Source organism: Vidua chalybeata, chromosome 1 (genome assembly GCF_026979565.1).
Source record: "Vidua chalybeata isolate OUT-0048 chromosome 1, bVidCha1 merged haplotype, whole genome shotgun sequence".
Lineage (NCBI taxonomy): Eukaryota > Metazoa > Chordata > Aves > Passeriformes > Viduidae > Vidua > Vidua chalybeata.
In genome coordinates, this window is record NC_071530.1 from 30272225 (window position 1) to 30288046 (window position 15822).

Here is a 15822-nt window from a genome sequence, read left to right on the forward strand (position 1 = left end):
TAAAAGGCATTAATATCCTCCTGTTGGATTTTTCCCCTCCTCTGGGGGAGGTTTCTGTTCAGTCCTCCCTGTTTCTGTGCTTAGGATCAACATAATTTTTAGCCCAATGCTTGTCCAAGATCAGGATGTTTCATAAATATTTATAAGAAACACTGGAATAACATAAGGTCTTTCTTGATTTCCTGGTATAATAGGTTAAGATAGGTGACCTAAGAAGTTACATGTGTAAATGTTAGATTTTTCTATGCAATAAAAAGGAGAAAAACCAAATCCCTAATTATTGTAGTGTTTTGGGGAGCACATACTTCCACAACAACAACAACAACAAAAGGAACTGGAAGGTACTGTTTTCAGTGCATTTTTGGGGTCAGTCATCTTTTTTTCCTAAAAAAAACAAAGTTGCCAACAGTTCCTTGAAAGATTTGCCCTACATCTTGCCTTCCAAGGGTTTTGTTTGGAGCACTGGCTGTCACACCCCTGAAATAGCAATGCTATTTGGGGATACTTGTTCAGCAAACCTCCACCCACTGTCTTATTTTCTTGGAGCATGCTGTCCTATGATACTTCAGGACATACCTGCTGCCATGGCCAAATGGTAGCTGTTTTAATACCCTCACTTCAAGGAAGAGCTTTTTCCCCCTCTCCTCTCTCTCTGTCATCACCTTGAGATTAGAATAGTGGTAGCCCCACTGCTGTGAATTATTCAGCAAGTGCAAACTCAACAATGTCACAAATGTGCCTGCAGCATTCACGGGTGGAGAAGAGATGAAAGAAAAGTAAGTGAAATCCTAAGTTCTGGATGTATTTGCTACCCTTTTTAGCACCCTCATATTGCCTCTGACTCAGTGATGAGGCAAAGACTGCAGGTCTCTAGAACCCTCCATGGTGCCCTTTTCAGTCATCCCTGGCAACCTGGGGCACTTGTACACTGTCTTTTTATGTGGAATGATACTGATACAATTGAAAACATGCTGCCTTTCTCGTGTGGTTGTGGCATCAATCATTATAAGTGTTTTAAAAGCAGAGGTGAGAGGAACCTTTTGTATTGCGTCTGCTCCATGATTTTTTGTAGTATTTCAGGATATGATGCAAGAATTATGTATATATGCAAGTGCACAGACACAGTTATGTCACACATGTTTTCAATTTAAATAGTTAATTTTAAGTTTATATTGAAGTGACTGGAAGATACTGATAAGCTGGTACTTGCTGACTTGGAGACATTGTGCCTACATAGTTCTTTAACCCGTAAGTGGTTCTGCCAAACTGAACCTGAGTTGGCATCTTCACAGGGTTCTCACTAGCAGTAGTACTGATTTTTGCACAGAAGATCCACAGTCAAAAGAATGCTGTTTTACATTCTTCCCTGACATTTTTTTTGTGCATGGATATCATGCAGAGGGCACATTAGTGTCTAACTGGTTAACCTGATGCCATAACTAACACTGATTTGTTATCATTATCTAATGGAATTATCAGTATATCATAGATTTTGGAACTGAGAATAAAGTTACATAGAAATTCTACATTTTAACTATATGTGCATTTATCTTTGCCCTGCTTTTATCTTGCCTGTAGCCGTAGTATCTAGAATGTAGGGTATTAATGTTCCTTATATCAAAAAGGCTTATGCTGGAAAGTGAAGATATGCTTGTGTGCTGATGGGTGTGGAGAAACGTGTATGTAAGGGTTCTTCTAGGTGAAATATAAATAAAGTAACTCAGAACCCCAAATATAGCTCAGCTTGGATTCCTTGATAACAGATCATCCCAGGTTTGAGTTTAAACGTGTTTCACGTTCTGATGTGATTTACTGGGTGCATTTGCCTTTATTCCTGTGACAGAAGTGATTGGCCTGATATTTGCATGAACTCTGTCAGGTTCATAAGTGGAACTTTCACTCATGTGTTCAGTATAGAAGAAACAGCAAACACTAACATTTAAAAGCTTTCTGGAGATAACAAGTTAGATGGCATTTATGTTTCTGCTTCTTACGAGTGTTTGATTCAAAAGCCTATTTGGAGAGAAGGAATCTGATTTTAGTAAATCAATATAAAAAAGTCTTTGATTTTTTACAAAAGCCAGCTAACTGTAACTTCAGTGTTGGTATTTCAAGGCCTCTCACTGATATTTTAGAAGTTTGTGGTTGTTTGAGCTTCCTTTCCAGGCCCTGGGGAAATAAGAGTATGGTAAATCAAAGCCCAGATCGCTGTTTGCATTTATTTTACTTCTCATTATGACATGTATGCAAACACTTAAAAGAAATAGGAAAAAGGTATAATCATGATAAAATTCCTTTTTTCTGAACAAAGGGGAATACTTTTCTAGTTTAATTTATTACACTTCTCCTTAATACTATAAACTGAATTGAGTGCCTCATCAAGTTTGACAGTTCACTCATACTTCTGATTCAGTGATAGTACATTTTAAAATAATTACAGACTCTTGAAAGATAATCCAAGAAAATAACTCTGGAAAATACAGAAAAAGAGTTAATTTCTTGAATTTTTTTTCCAAGTGAGAAAGTTTTAAAACTGCAAAATGCAGTTGAGTACTTGACTGCCAAAAAAAGTGATTGTGCTACCTTTGAAAGAAATTTTCCATTTTCATTTGCAGTTTTTCTGCTTTCCTTGCCCATGACAACCAAAATCCAGTGTAAGATTGAGGATATATAATGAATCAAAATATTTAATAACATTCAGTGAAATCTAGGTGACACTTTTTTCAGTTTGATGCACTCTCCAGCGTAATTGAGAGAGTGGAGAAAGTGCTGATTTTATATGTTGCAAAAAAGTTCTGTAAGCGTCATCCTAAATCTGGATGCTTTTGTCCTCATGCTAAAATGAGATGCTCTGAAGGCTGTCTTCTTTCATCCCTGTTCTCTTGAGAGAGGCTCTGCATCTAGCTTCTCAGGTGGCATAAAGGAGCTTTGCCTGTATTGAAGGTAACAGAGGAATGACAGATTATGCCAGCTGAGAATTGAGGTACAAGACTTTAGCTACCAGAGCTGAAATGATAAAAGCATCCCATGGGAGGTAACCTAACCTTTCACAGTTTATTGATCATCTGACTTGTACTTCTGATGTCACTAGTTATTCTTAACATTTCAGCTTCTTGCTCCTGCTGTCTGCCACGGAGGTCTTGCTGTGGCACTGCTTCCCCCAGGAAGCTGCCAGCCACCTGTCCTCCAGGGAACAGGCTCCAGATTAGGACATTTTCTGCACTCTTAAACACTGAACAATTGCTGTTCAGTGGCAGTTTTCATGCCAGTCTCAGTCCTCTTTAGTCATGGCTATTCAAAACCACTTCGCTCGCTTAATTTCCCAGCATCCTTACCACAGACAGATCGCTCCTGTGTTAGCTCCTTATTTACACTGTGGCCTCACTGCCACCTTATCACAGTGCCAGGGCTGCTCTTAGATTACAGAGTGAGCAGGGTCCCTCTAATGCAGCTTCTCAGAGCAGAAATTTAACTCCTTTTCCTGTGTTTCATCCTCTGCTCGTGTCTTATTGCCTGGCTAGTCCTTCTCTGTCCCATCTCCTGCCAGTTACTTTGTGGCTCACATGCCTGCCAAAATTTCCCTCTTACCCTCTGTTCCCTATTCCTGAAACTTTCAGCCTCCTATAGTATTTAATCTTTTCAGTCTTTTCAAAGATTTTTTTTTCAATCTGTTTCAAAGACACTGTTATAGCTTTTCATGTATGAGTGCTTTTCAAGTCCTGAATGAGTTGGCACATAAATCTGGTTAAAGAAATTCTAGGTTTAAATTGTAGAGTAAATTTAAAGTATTATCTTTATTGGTGAGGGGTGAATCTTCCACTCTTCTCAACATTTAGGGCTCTTTTTTATAAATTCCTTAGTGCTCTGATTATGTCATGACTGACTGATGGCTAATTCTGCAAAAAGTGTTTTTACTTCCTTCATATGAAGAGGCCAAATGGAGCCAGTTTCCTTTACACTAAAATGTGCAAAATTATTCTTTTTTTTTTTTTTTTTTTTTTCATTTTATGAAAAGCATATGAAAACTATGAAAAGTACTGTACAAGTTAATAATAACTTTGGGCTCTTTTTTATAGAGCAGACTTCAAGAGAGTAGCACTGGTATAAACTCTCATTCTCTTTTCTTTGTAATACTTCACCAAGATGCTGTCTGGGGTAAGGTGAGGCAATTTCTCTTCACACTGGTTCTTCTAGATTTTTCTTGGGTCCTTCTAGATTTTTGTGTGTTTTCAGGAATATGTTTTTATTACCAGATACCGCTGGTTGGAGAAACTTGTCATCTGTCTTTTATCAGATGTAGTTTTATTTTAGTGTTCCAACTTCTGTAGTCCTCCTCATTTACTTTATAAACCTTATCTGCTTCTACTGTATAAGTCTGCCTTGAAAAACCAAGGCAGGAGAAGGAGGCTCACCAGCTTTATACCCTGGTCCTATTTCCAGCCTTTTTTACTGTCCCAGCCCAACAGTGTAACTGAGACATTCCTTTGGGAAAAGGGTAACTTGGATCCCTGCAGTCCACACCGTTCCTCTTATGTAAGAATCATAAATGTACTAGACAAGATGGTCTATAAGCAAGTCTACTAGAATTCTTCTTGATCGCATCTCAAATCAGGAATGACAACTGTTCAGCTGATGGCAGCATTCCTTGTTTCAGTTCCTGGATTTAAAGGTGGCAGAAATGTTTGCCAAGAAAGGTAACTGCCGACAAAAAAAAAGAAGATTACCCGTCTTGGGAGATGGTGGTAAGAAAGTGGGCTGCTTTATTTTTTGATGTTTTCCTTTAGCATTTGTGATTTGAAAGACTTGTGTTCCTAATACACCAGGAATTGAAACCGGTCACCAGAAACAGAGATTTAAATGCCATCTCTTAGTGGAAGACTTAACAGTTGTTCAGTGTTCCCATTGTAAGGAATGCTTTCAAAATGCAAAGCCTGAGGGTTAAACCAAGCTCCTTTACCTCTTCTTACACATGCTTCAAGCATCTAAATCACTCAACAAGCATGCCATTTTTCAAGTGTCTTATTTTCTTTCCACAGAATTTCAAAAGCCCTGTGGGAAGTGCCATTTATGGAGTATAATTGATATGGACACTCTTCTAAGACTATTTTTGTTGTTATGTTTAAAGATAAAGGCAATTTAGTATTTATAGGAAAAATAAATACATATGCCTTTTGCAATGTGTTGTAACTGAAAATTAAATATTTTTCTACTCAAATTTTGGCATATTTCCTGGAATCACTGAGCTTTCAGTAACGTTTTTAGTTAATATTCTGCACTCTACTGTTGTATTCATCACAGCTGACATGAGCTCAGAGAGTTTGTCTTTATTTAACCTTAGAGAGGAATCCCAGGCTTGCTATGCAGTTGGCAGAGCTATTGAGAAGGATCTGCTGTGGACTGCAGTGGAGAGAGTGAGGACAGGGTCTGAACCATGCCTGCTACAGCTTTACTCCATTGGTGATATGAAAATCCTGAGGAATAAATGAAGTTAGCCTTTATCAAACTTTGATTAATATTTGCTTTCATTGTCAATCCCTTTCCTTCTTTGTCTAATATTTTTATGAATCCTGCTGCTTAGATTGGGCATCCCACTGCTCCTCATGATGTTTGAAGTTGAGGGCACTGATTAGGACATTAATTTTTTACCTGTAGAATATGTATATATATATATATATATATATATATATATATATATATATATATATATATATTCATGTAGAGGGGCTTAAAAAAACATAAAAAGCCCCAATGAGAGTAAACATTCTGCATCACCTTTGCTCCCCAGAGACTTAAAATTGCAATGGCGTGGTGGTGGAGGGAAGATGCTTCAGCTAAAAGTCAAAGCTTTTAAAGATGCTGATTTTGATTCTCTGCTCCATTACACATTTCTCACACTGACGTAGATCCACAGAACTGCTTTGTGTCTGACTTGTCAGCTAGTAACAAGTAAAAGGCCTGTGGCATTATGACTGAGAAACAGACATTAGCAAACGATTCAGTTTGATTGGTGATCTTACAGTTACTTGTTTAGAATAATTTCATTGATGAAGTTGACTATTACTTAGTTCAGTTTTAAGACAGTAATTACCCCTAAAAGTTAATATTTACTATGTTAGCAGTTATTAGAAGTCTTGGTGGTAACCTTACTGTTAGCAATATTTATGACAGGAAATAAATGCTTGTCTTTATTTGTCAGTTATCAATGGCACTGAAATTATATTAAATATTACGTATTGATTTCTATGGATTCAAGTCTAGAACTACCCTAATATTTGTTTTCTCCCACATTAAGGAATGAAGTTAAGATCAACTTGATAAAATAGATATTCCAGTGCTAGATTTATTATTTGAGTGTGTGAAAATTCTAGAAAATGTGTAGCTTACCAAACTGAGCCTGGTTTCAGTTGCAGATTTTACTAATAGTGAAAGGAAATTTCCATTGTTAAAAAAAAAATCTGAAGGCCTCCCCTCATGCTACATTCTCTGAAAATGAAGAAATACGATGCTGGTCCAAGATGGAAAGTATAATCAGCCTGAATCACCGCGCAGACCTGTAGAGGTTGATTTTCAGCGAGTATCTGCAAAATAAGCTGCAGGGTTCAGTTTGCAAACACTGTTGTGAACCAAACCCTGCAGGGCTCAGTTTGCAAACACTATTGTGAACCAGACCCTGCAGGGTTTGCTGAGCTCTAGTTACTGCTCCTAGTAAGGCTTATTATCCTGTCACAGAAGATGTAAGAAAATCCATCTCTCCCCTTTAAACATGATAAACCTTTGTCACTTACAATGCAATTAATGTTAAAAATAGAAGAGTGCTGATGATAAGATTGTGACTTGCAGGCAGTGAGCCATTGTCCAAGCACAGGAGACTTATCTGGCGGGCCAGTCAGCCTACACGGTTTGCTGTCAGTTTGCTGATTGCTATTTCTCTCTGGGTTTGATGAAATATTCATGTCTTTGCTCTGCTCTCTGCAAGCACTATTGATTTCTTGTATAAACGCAGCTATATTTAGTCTAGACAAATGGAATGTGGATTGCTGCTGAATAAATGGGATGAAAGGCTGGGGGTTTGCTTGTCCGTTTCTCTTGGTCGGTGGCAATTATTTATAATCAAGAGTAGTTTTTGTATGTTAAAGGTGATTTTTTATAATTTAGTGATTAGTCTCAGAACAAAAGTAAGCACTTAGACACAGTTATTCTGTTGGGATAGTGGGTTAAGGTGCCAAATTATGCTGTGAGGTTTACAATCACAGTTATTAGAATTTTTAAATTTTTTTTAAAAGGTCCAGAAAAGTGTATGTTTTCAGAATTTTGAGAATAAAACAAGTGTGATCAGTAGAAAAGGTTTGATGCCTTTTCTCTTATTTTTATAAAATCTTTTACTAATGATCATATAGTTAGAATTCAGTCCTCTATATTTGCTGCAGTTTCAACTTATACTGCTTCAATTTTGCTGCCTCTGCTTACTGGAATATTTCTGTTTTGTTTTGGTTCTCTCCTTGGAAACAAATACAGCTGCAGCAGAGAAAAAGGAGAAAATATGCTTAAAATCTTGTTCCCGAGTAATTTCTGACAGCATGTTTATTTTCAGTTAATAATCTCATTTTCCAATGAAGATAGCAGAGGAATAGGAACTGAAGTGAATGTGTTTGTATTTCACTGTCCTCTTGTGGATGGAATCAAAATTGCTCAGCTTTAGCAGAGACCTTCAGCTGCCATATATTTTCCTCTTGTAGATATGCTGCTTGTTAGTCTTTTGTTCTTTTGAAATAGATAAAGTTACACTCACTGTCTTCACTTGATGTGAAAACCAGAGCTTTACAAGTATTGTAGTGGAAGTGAACAAATGTTCTGCTGCCTTTTAGTCCCTTTGATTTAAATTAGGATATAGAAAATACTTTAATGCTAGATTAAGAATTTATAACATCGCTACAACAAATTGAAGAAATTAGTTTTCTTACAGGCCCTATATAGTGTGCTATGCATGGTGGTCACTTTCCCAAAAGCTGCATTAAAACTTCTCATTTTGTGTGTCAAATTATTTCCCCATGTTATATGCTACTCCTCTGTGTTTGCCAGGTGTATTTATATGCAGTAACCATGTAGCACTGAGTAGCTTTTAATGTGTAACAGTATCCTCAGAAAAATGCACATACTAGCTTTGCAAAATCTCTTGCAGAGCGGTGGGAACTGCAAGGCCTTCATCTAATGCTGAGGAAGTGTCCTGAGTATTTATTGTGTAGCATCAATAGTGCCTAGGAGATTTTCACTAAGTATTGCTCCACTGGGTTATGGCTTTGTTTTAAAACCTGGGTTGTGTGATAATCTGTTTAGCAGAATATTAATCTGGGCGTATTTTTGCAGAGAATGGAAAAGAGGTGCTGAAGATTGCATGCAGCATAGATTGCATTAAATGTTTTGAAAGGTCTGCGCATTGAAACAATCTTTGAGTGAAATGAGTCTTTTTCCCAGCAGGAATGCTCTCTATTCTCCTTCTCCTGTTATGTTTAATATGTCTGTGTTTTGTTGTTTTCTTCCCACAGTGGATGTGAAGTCAGAGGTTCCCGTGGGCCTGGAGCCGATCTCACCATTAGACTTGCGAACGGATCTCAGGATGATGGTTCCCATGGTGGACCCGATTATGCGTGAAAAGCAGCTACAGCAGGAGCTGCTCCTGATCCAGCAGCAGCAGCAGATTCAGAAACAACTGCTCATTGCAGAGTTCCAGAAGCAGCATGAAAACCTGACGCGCCAGCATCAGGCCCAGCTCCAGGAGCACATTAAGGTAGCAACATTTTTCATTTATCCCTTGCTTTATCTGCAAAGTCTTAAGCAGACACAGAAAGGGAACATGCCTGAAAGGTTTGCTGTGACTGAGAGATGGTGTTTGAGTGCTCTTTTCTCTGTACTGGGGCGATAAAGGCCTTTTAAAGCAAAACTGCTGGCAGCGACTTGCTCTGCCAAGGCAATACTGTAAGAATCATTGAGCTCATGAAGTCACCACATCCACAAAAGATTGAAGTACCTGTTTTACCACCTGGATTTTCAGCTGAACTCCAATATGGCTGTTTTTTTGGTATATACTGTTTTCAGTATATTAAAAGACTGCTTTTTTGGGCTACTGTTTGAGACCACAAATCAAATTGATAGGCAAGTGCATAATATTTGCATTTGTAAAATGGAGGCAGACCCTGATAGTGTTGTGTTTTCACTCTTCTCTGAGCTGCCTCATATAATACAAAAAGAAAAGGATTTATGGGGTTGTATGCACTATGGCAGGATTACTATAATGGATTTTGACTGGGAATTTATGATCTTGCCTTTCATTTCATTTTTCCCCTCTTATCTACTTGCCATTGTGCTGCTGTGCTAAACTTCCACTTGACAGAGCTGACAAATGCAGCAGAGCACAGCAACCAGAATTGGGTGATGCACAGGCAAAGAACAATGTGAACTTTCCAGGCATCTTTGCCAAAAGAGAAAGAAGTGAAACCAGAGCAGCAGGCCCTGACACTAGAGTTCAATTTGGTGATAGCCAGTAATGCACTATGCCACTTAAAAGTCAGTTAAAAGATGAAAAGAAGAGTAAGCATAAAAGCAAGCACTGATCCTCAGTTACTCAAGGGGGTTGTTTTAATCTGGACTGACCTAGAAAATATTGCAAACTGCACTTTCTCATGTATTTTTGTTCTGTGCAAGTTACAACAGGAACTACTAGCCATTAAACAACAGCAAGAACTCCTTGAAAAAGAGCAGAAACTGGAGCAGCAAAGACAAGAGCAGGAACTGGAGAGGCATCGCAGGGAGCAACAGCTTCCTCCCCTCCGAGGCAAAGAAAGAGGAAGAGAAAGTAAGAGCCAATGTACCATGAATCCTAATAAGAAATGAATCTATTCCCCTTTGCATTTTCCCAGCCAAAATGAACTATGAACAGGAACCTGAAGGAAGCCTAGTCCTGTGTGAAATACACGGGTCGAGAAGTCAAGACTGTGCTTTGAGAAGGGCAGGGCCACCTACTGCACCCACAGAAATACATTTCTGGTTTGTGTGCAGACTTGGAAGACTGCAGGAAAGCACAGTTTGACAGACTTGTAGATATGCATCTCAAGAGTCAAGCTCTTTGCATTAAAAAATTAGGAAAATTGAAAGCGTAAAGCTTCACACAAGAACTTTCTGAAGAGCTTATTTCTCAATACAGAAAGCACTACAAAACGGCAAAAAATTAAATTAGCTGCTGAGCATTGTTTCAAGACTGAAAATAAATGGAAATATTTAAGAATATCTTAGGATGAAACTTCTAAATATTTTGCTAGGACTTTTCAAACTGTCTTGTATTTGTTCTTGATGACATTTCATGAGGCATAACCAAGAGTTACTTGTAGTTTATATATAGCTATAAAGAAAATAGCTAAAAAAGGTTTGTTAGGATTTGGTGCTCACTAGAGGGAGACAGATACAAATAATTCTCTTTAGTGATGTCAGTTTGAAAATTGGGTTGAAGTACAGTGAGAACATTTTCAAAATGAAGCTGCCACAAACAAATACTGTTACTTGCCTTACTAAATGAGCACAAGAATTAACTTACGAAGACTGAAGCAGAAAAGAGCTTTTTTTCCTTGGCTGGAAAAAGATATCACTTCAACAGCTGTAGGTGTACCATGTTGTAGGCTTTAGAAATTAAGGTGTCCATGGTGCTTCTAGTTTTTTGAAGAACAATGAGCCCACTAAGAAATTTCCATCTTATTGACCTAGAAATGTGAGGGTGTGGAAACTGCAGGAACAAAAGGTTCCTCTGAGTAGTATAAAAAAAATCAGCCTCCATATGAACAGTTAGGCTTTATTAGTGCTCCTGCCAGAGGACGAGCAGAGATGTGACCTCAATGGTTCCCTTCTCAGTTTGAGCTTGCTGGGTGGCTGTTCGGGATGTAACAGCCAGCCAAGCAGCTTGTGACCCCTCCAGGCCCAGCCCCAGAGTTTGTTGGTGGTGATGATCTTTTTAATGAGGAGGGAAGGGAGGTGTGGGCAGAGGAGTTGGGGTATGAAGCAGAGCGGTAGTAGAGGTGTTTTGTGGGCAATGGGTCACATGGGACATGCTCAGCATCTCAGTTGTGGTGTGTCAGGGTTGGGTAACCAAACACTTAGAGTATCAAATGTGCCTTAGTGTTGCACCTTTGAAAGAAATGAGGTTTCATCCCTTTTTTTGTCACTGATTATGGAAGACCAAATGATTTTTTGTTTTCATACTTTTTTTCCTCAATGAACATTATTTTGGCTGTGAATAAAGAAGCATGTCCCATGCTGCAAGCTTGAATTGGCAGTTTAACCTTACAATGATATGCTCTACATTTTGTTCTCTCTTGAGCTAGCCACCAAGAGAGGTCAGAATGCAGTGTCTCCTATCTTCCAGACTTCGCACGTAGAGGCTCTTAAGGGGCTCCAATTAAAAGCCTCACTGCTGGCTCTTTCTGCAGTGCTCTGCTTATTACCAAGACAGTGTTCAGAGGACAATTTTGCTGTGTTACTACTATTACTTTATTAAAAGAAAAAACATTCATTACTAAAAACTCAAACTGACCTTTTGTTACTGTCTTTTTAATTCTATTGTTGGTTTTGTATTCAGATTGTTGGAGACTATCAGGAAATAATTTAAATTCTTTAGATACATCTGGCCCTGGATAAATGGCCCCATCTACTGTTGAAATATTCCTTATGACTTCACTGGATTTTTGGGTCATAGCCAGCTTCAGGCTTCCACAGACGAGCATTTAATCCAAATGTTATCTCATTTTGACTTTTTCCACCAATAGTTAGTTTATAGTTTGCAAAACTTCCAGCAATAAGGCATAGAGTCTGTTTTGGGATTTGTTGTCTTTAAAAATGTAATTTTTCTGAAGTAAAGAAAAGTAAAGTAAATGCATTTAACTCTGTGTTTCTTAGGGGCAGTGGCCAGTACAGAAGTAAAGCAGAAACTTCAAGAGTTCCTGTTAAGTAAATCAGCTACAAAAGACTCTCCAGCAAATGGGAAGAATCATTCCATGAGCCGTCACCCCAAGCTCTGGTACACGTATGTTCAGTATTAAGCTGCTTCCTTGTCTTGTTGAGGTATCAGTTAAAATTTGGCAGAATGCTTTTCCAGCAGAGGTGTTGAGAGTCTGCCTCCAGAGCAAGGCAGCAGTTCAACCCAAAGATTAGTGAAAAGCCTTAAGTGTTATATTTCTGTTTGAACTGAGGAGTATTCAGTATTTAGTGGTGAGATGAGAACTATACAGAACAAGACCCTCTCAAAAAATCTGTATAATTGTTTTTATTTCAGCTGGTTCATCTGTGGCATCCATAGCTGTTGAGATCACAAATTTTACAACTATACCTGTCATTTTTCCATGAATCTTAATTTTTTGCAGTTAGAACAACTTTGTGTTTGTCTTACTTGGATTTTGAATCAATCACAAAACATTTCCTTTTGAAGAAATGCTGCTTTGCTTCCAGTGAAGTTGCTTGAATGGTGTTAGTAATTCACAAGGTCTTTGTTAGTAGTTCACTTTGTTAGTAATTCACTGTCTTTGAGAAAGACAGTGGTCATTTAACTTTTCTGACTCACGGATTTTAGCATCCGGACTGTATATTCTTATGATAACTTGGCCTTGACGAGCATCTGCTTAGACCATGGAAGCAAGTGATTTTGTTGAGTCCTTCAAACGGTCTGTTCACATGTTAAGAGTTTACAGTTTGGCAGTTTTTATTCCCCACGTAAATGAATCCAACAAAATTAACTCTGTTTGCGTTTCTGAAAGACTTCAATGTCATGCTCACATTGACCTTCAATAGGACAAGCAGAAATGCATATGGTACATTAGATTTCCATCTTTTACTTATTCTTTTTAAAAAGGGTTGCTGAAAGTTGGCCCTTGGAGTTTGCATTCTGAGCTAACCAGAGCATTTTGGTAAAATGATTTAATATATAGTTACGTTGTGTTTGGTGGAGATACAGTAATTAATTTTTTTTTTCCTTCCAAATAATGTGTAAAAGTCTCTTGAATATGTAAGATCTCTGGACTTTTCAGATGACTGAGTATGAGGAGCTCTGCAGAGGATGCCTTCTGCTACACTACAGAAAGTATTTCCTCTCATGACAGAGACATATTGATTAATCACACTGTGTTGAAAGGACAAGCAGAGTCTCTAAAAGGCCAAATAAAATGATTTTTAGCTAAACACAAAGTTTGAAAGTTTTTCTCCTTTCCCTCTCTCCCTCTTGAGATAAAAAAATCAACCAATCCTCCCCCCCTCCCCCCTAAAAAAACAAAAAACCCAACCCCTGTTTCTGAGCCATATGATGCAATTTCGACATGGTTTTTCAGAAATCTCTGCCCACAATATTTCTTTCATCCAGAAGTTGTCAGAAAACACTCTTCAGCTTGAAGCTTCTCTGCTGACATGAGTGCTATGTGCTGCAGAGTGGTGTGGTCACAAAATTTACAAATTGAACTTAAAGTCAAGGTTTCATTTACCTTGTCCACTAAAAAATCTGGGGGAGGGGGGTATCCAAGAGATAATAAGTCAATATTTCTGGTTATTTTAGACAAGCCCTCCTTCCCTGAAAATCTCCCACATTTTGATGGAGAAGGCTTGATCAATATACATCTATTTGTACGTGATAAACAAGCCTTAAGTGGCTTTTGCTGTGTATCAGCTGATTCATATTAAAAAGCAACCACCTGAAATGGTCAATTCCCCAAACTGGAGACAGACCCTCTCTGTAGATCAACATGAACCTTATCCTATGTGACTTCTGTAATGAGTGCAAAAAATATGTTTTTGGGAATCCCAAGGAGTTCCATAGCTTACTGTAAGAGTGAAATTGGTTACATGAGCCTGTGGTTTGTGCACACTTATACGAACAAGAACATAAACACAGCTGAGACGTGTACAACATGTGTAGATAGTTACTGCTGGTCACCTCAGTGACAGCTAATTTGTGACCTCTGTGCCTGCTGCAGGGCTGCCCACCATACCTCACTGGATCAAAGCTCTCCACCCCTGAGTGGGGCCTCGCCACCATACAAATATACTTTACCAGGAGCACAGGATGCTAAGGATGATTTTCCACTTCGTAAAACGGGTGAGTTAGCGTCATTTATTCGAGCCCCTTGCCCAGCAATTCTCCCACCCTTTATTTTAACCAGGCTGTCCATCACCAAGGCATATATCATATTCCACAAGTCCAAGAGGATACTATGAGCAAGTTCAAAGATCCAGACTGCATATTTCCAAGGTCAGCCTGGCCACATGGTACCAAGAGTTGGTGTTTCCCAGTGCTGACAGATAGTGCAGGCTTCAGTTCTGATAAATTTTATTTCTAAACAGACCATAATTTCATGGATCTTTATTTTCTTTGCCTTTCTTCTGGCTTTAAGAACTCTCTCTGCCCTGCTTGGTAGATAAAGTATCTACCTTCAGGTGGTATTCTGCTTTTAGGCAATGTTTTTCAGGGCATTTTAAGGGGAAATTATGGAAAGAGGAGAAAATGGATTAATATTATATTTTTTTGTCATTGATTGTCAGAGTTTGTATGCATATCACAGAATATTCTGAGTTGCAGCAGACCCAGAAGGATTATGGAGTCCCACACTTCAGTGAATAGCCCATATAGGGATCGAACCTGTGACCTTGCCATTATCAGCATTGTGCTGTGTTCATTTTGCATGTTTTCTGACACATAAAAAATGTTCTTTTGAAGGTTTAGAATATTTTAGAAGATCTAACAATTGAATATATTATCTTGACAGCAGGTGAACTGTAGACTTAGCTTTTTCTGCACCATAAAGAAAGCTAGGATGGCGGTGGAGTCCATGTGGCTGTTGCCTCAGGACCTTGGTGCAGTGACTGGTATCCAGGAATGCAGGGAGACACTCAGAGGAGGGGGGAAAAAGGAAAAGAAAACATTTGATAGCTTATTGCATGAGTCTGCTGTTGAGTGATATAGTTACGTTCAGAGAGAAAGTCTGACCCCCTACTGTGCTAACAGCCTTTGAATGCGATTTTGCCACTGGGAGATTGAAAACTAACTGCAAAACTGACTTGAAAAGAAGTGGCATTTGGAACCAGAAGATATTCAGAGAGAAAAGCCAGCCTGTATCTAATACTTTGGGGCAGACTCTCTAAGCTCATATTATATCCCCAAATATTTTCAAAGGAATGGAAGCATGAAAAGCAAAATGCTAATTTACTCTAGCTGAATTACTCTTTGTACAATATGGTGGCAATATAACAAGATTCTATAAAATCTTGTTCAGGCTGTTCAACATAATAAACCCTTATGTGATTCTCTGCTTAGTACCACTGTACAACATATATTTTCTATGCCAATAGACTATACATTTTCATTTTTTGAACAAAAGGATACATCCTATATCTTCGAAATGCTGCAGATTCATCTACATGTATTTGAAATGCAAGCTTTAATTTTTCTTCCATGTTTATGTATCTTAAACGTTATGATTGATATTTATGATGTGTCAGCCTGTTGATCTGTAAAACAAAACATTTTCAAACTTTGTAACAGTAAAGTTCTCGTGCAGCTGCTAATACTTTTATATCTCTGTGGGGGTTTCAAAATATTCCTTAATTCAATTCCCATTGTCTGCATAAGAGGACTATAATATAATTAAATCCAGATGTTTTCTATATGTTATTCCAAATATTTGGGCATGCAGTGCATCAGTTCCAAAACTGAACAAAGAACATGATGACTCTCTGAAAAGATATCTACAGAACAAATAGACAAATACTAATATAATCATTAATATAAACGTTTCTATGACA

The 15822-nt window shown here is 38.2% G+C and overlaps 1 protein-coding gene across 4 annotated transcripts in view; it reads left to right on the top strand.

The window, feature by feature from the left end:
* HDAC9 (histone deacetylase 9) overlaps nt 1–15822 on the top strand; it is a 269880-nt gene that overhangs the window by 39832 nt on the left and 214226 nt on the right. Inside the window, exons 3-6 of one of the 4 annotated variants that reach the window (XM_053944734.1) lie at nt 8544–8785; nt 9700–9850; nt 11938–12064; nt 13998–14119. In XM_053944734.1, coding sequence (XP_053800709.1) covers nt 8544–8785; nt 9700–9850; nt 11938–12064; nt 13998–14119 — 642 coding nt within the window. The remainder of the gene's footprint in view (nt 1–8543; nt 8786–9699; nt 9851–11937; nt 12065–13997; nt 14120–15822) is intronic. The other 3 variants (XM_053944744.1, XM_053944753.1, XM_053944761.1) reach the window with 3 other exon arrangements.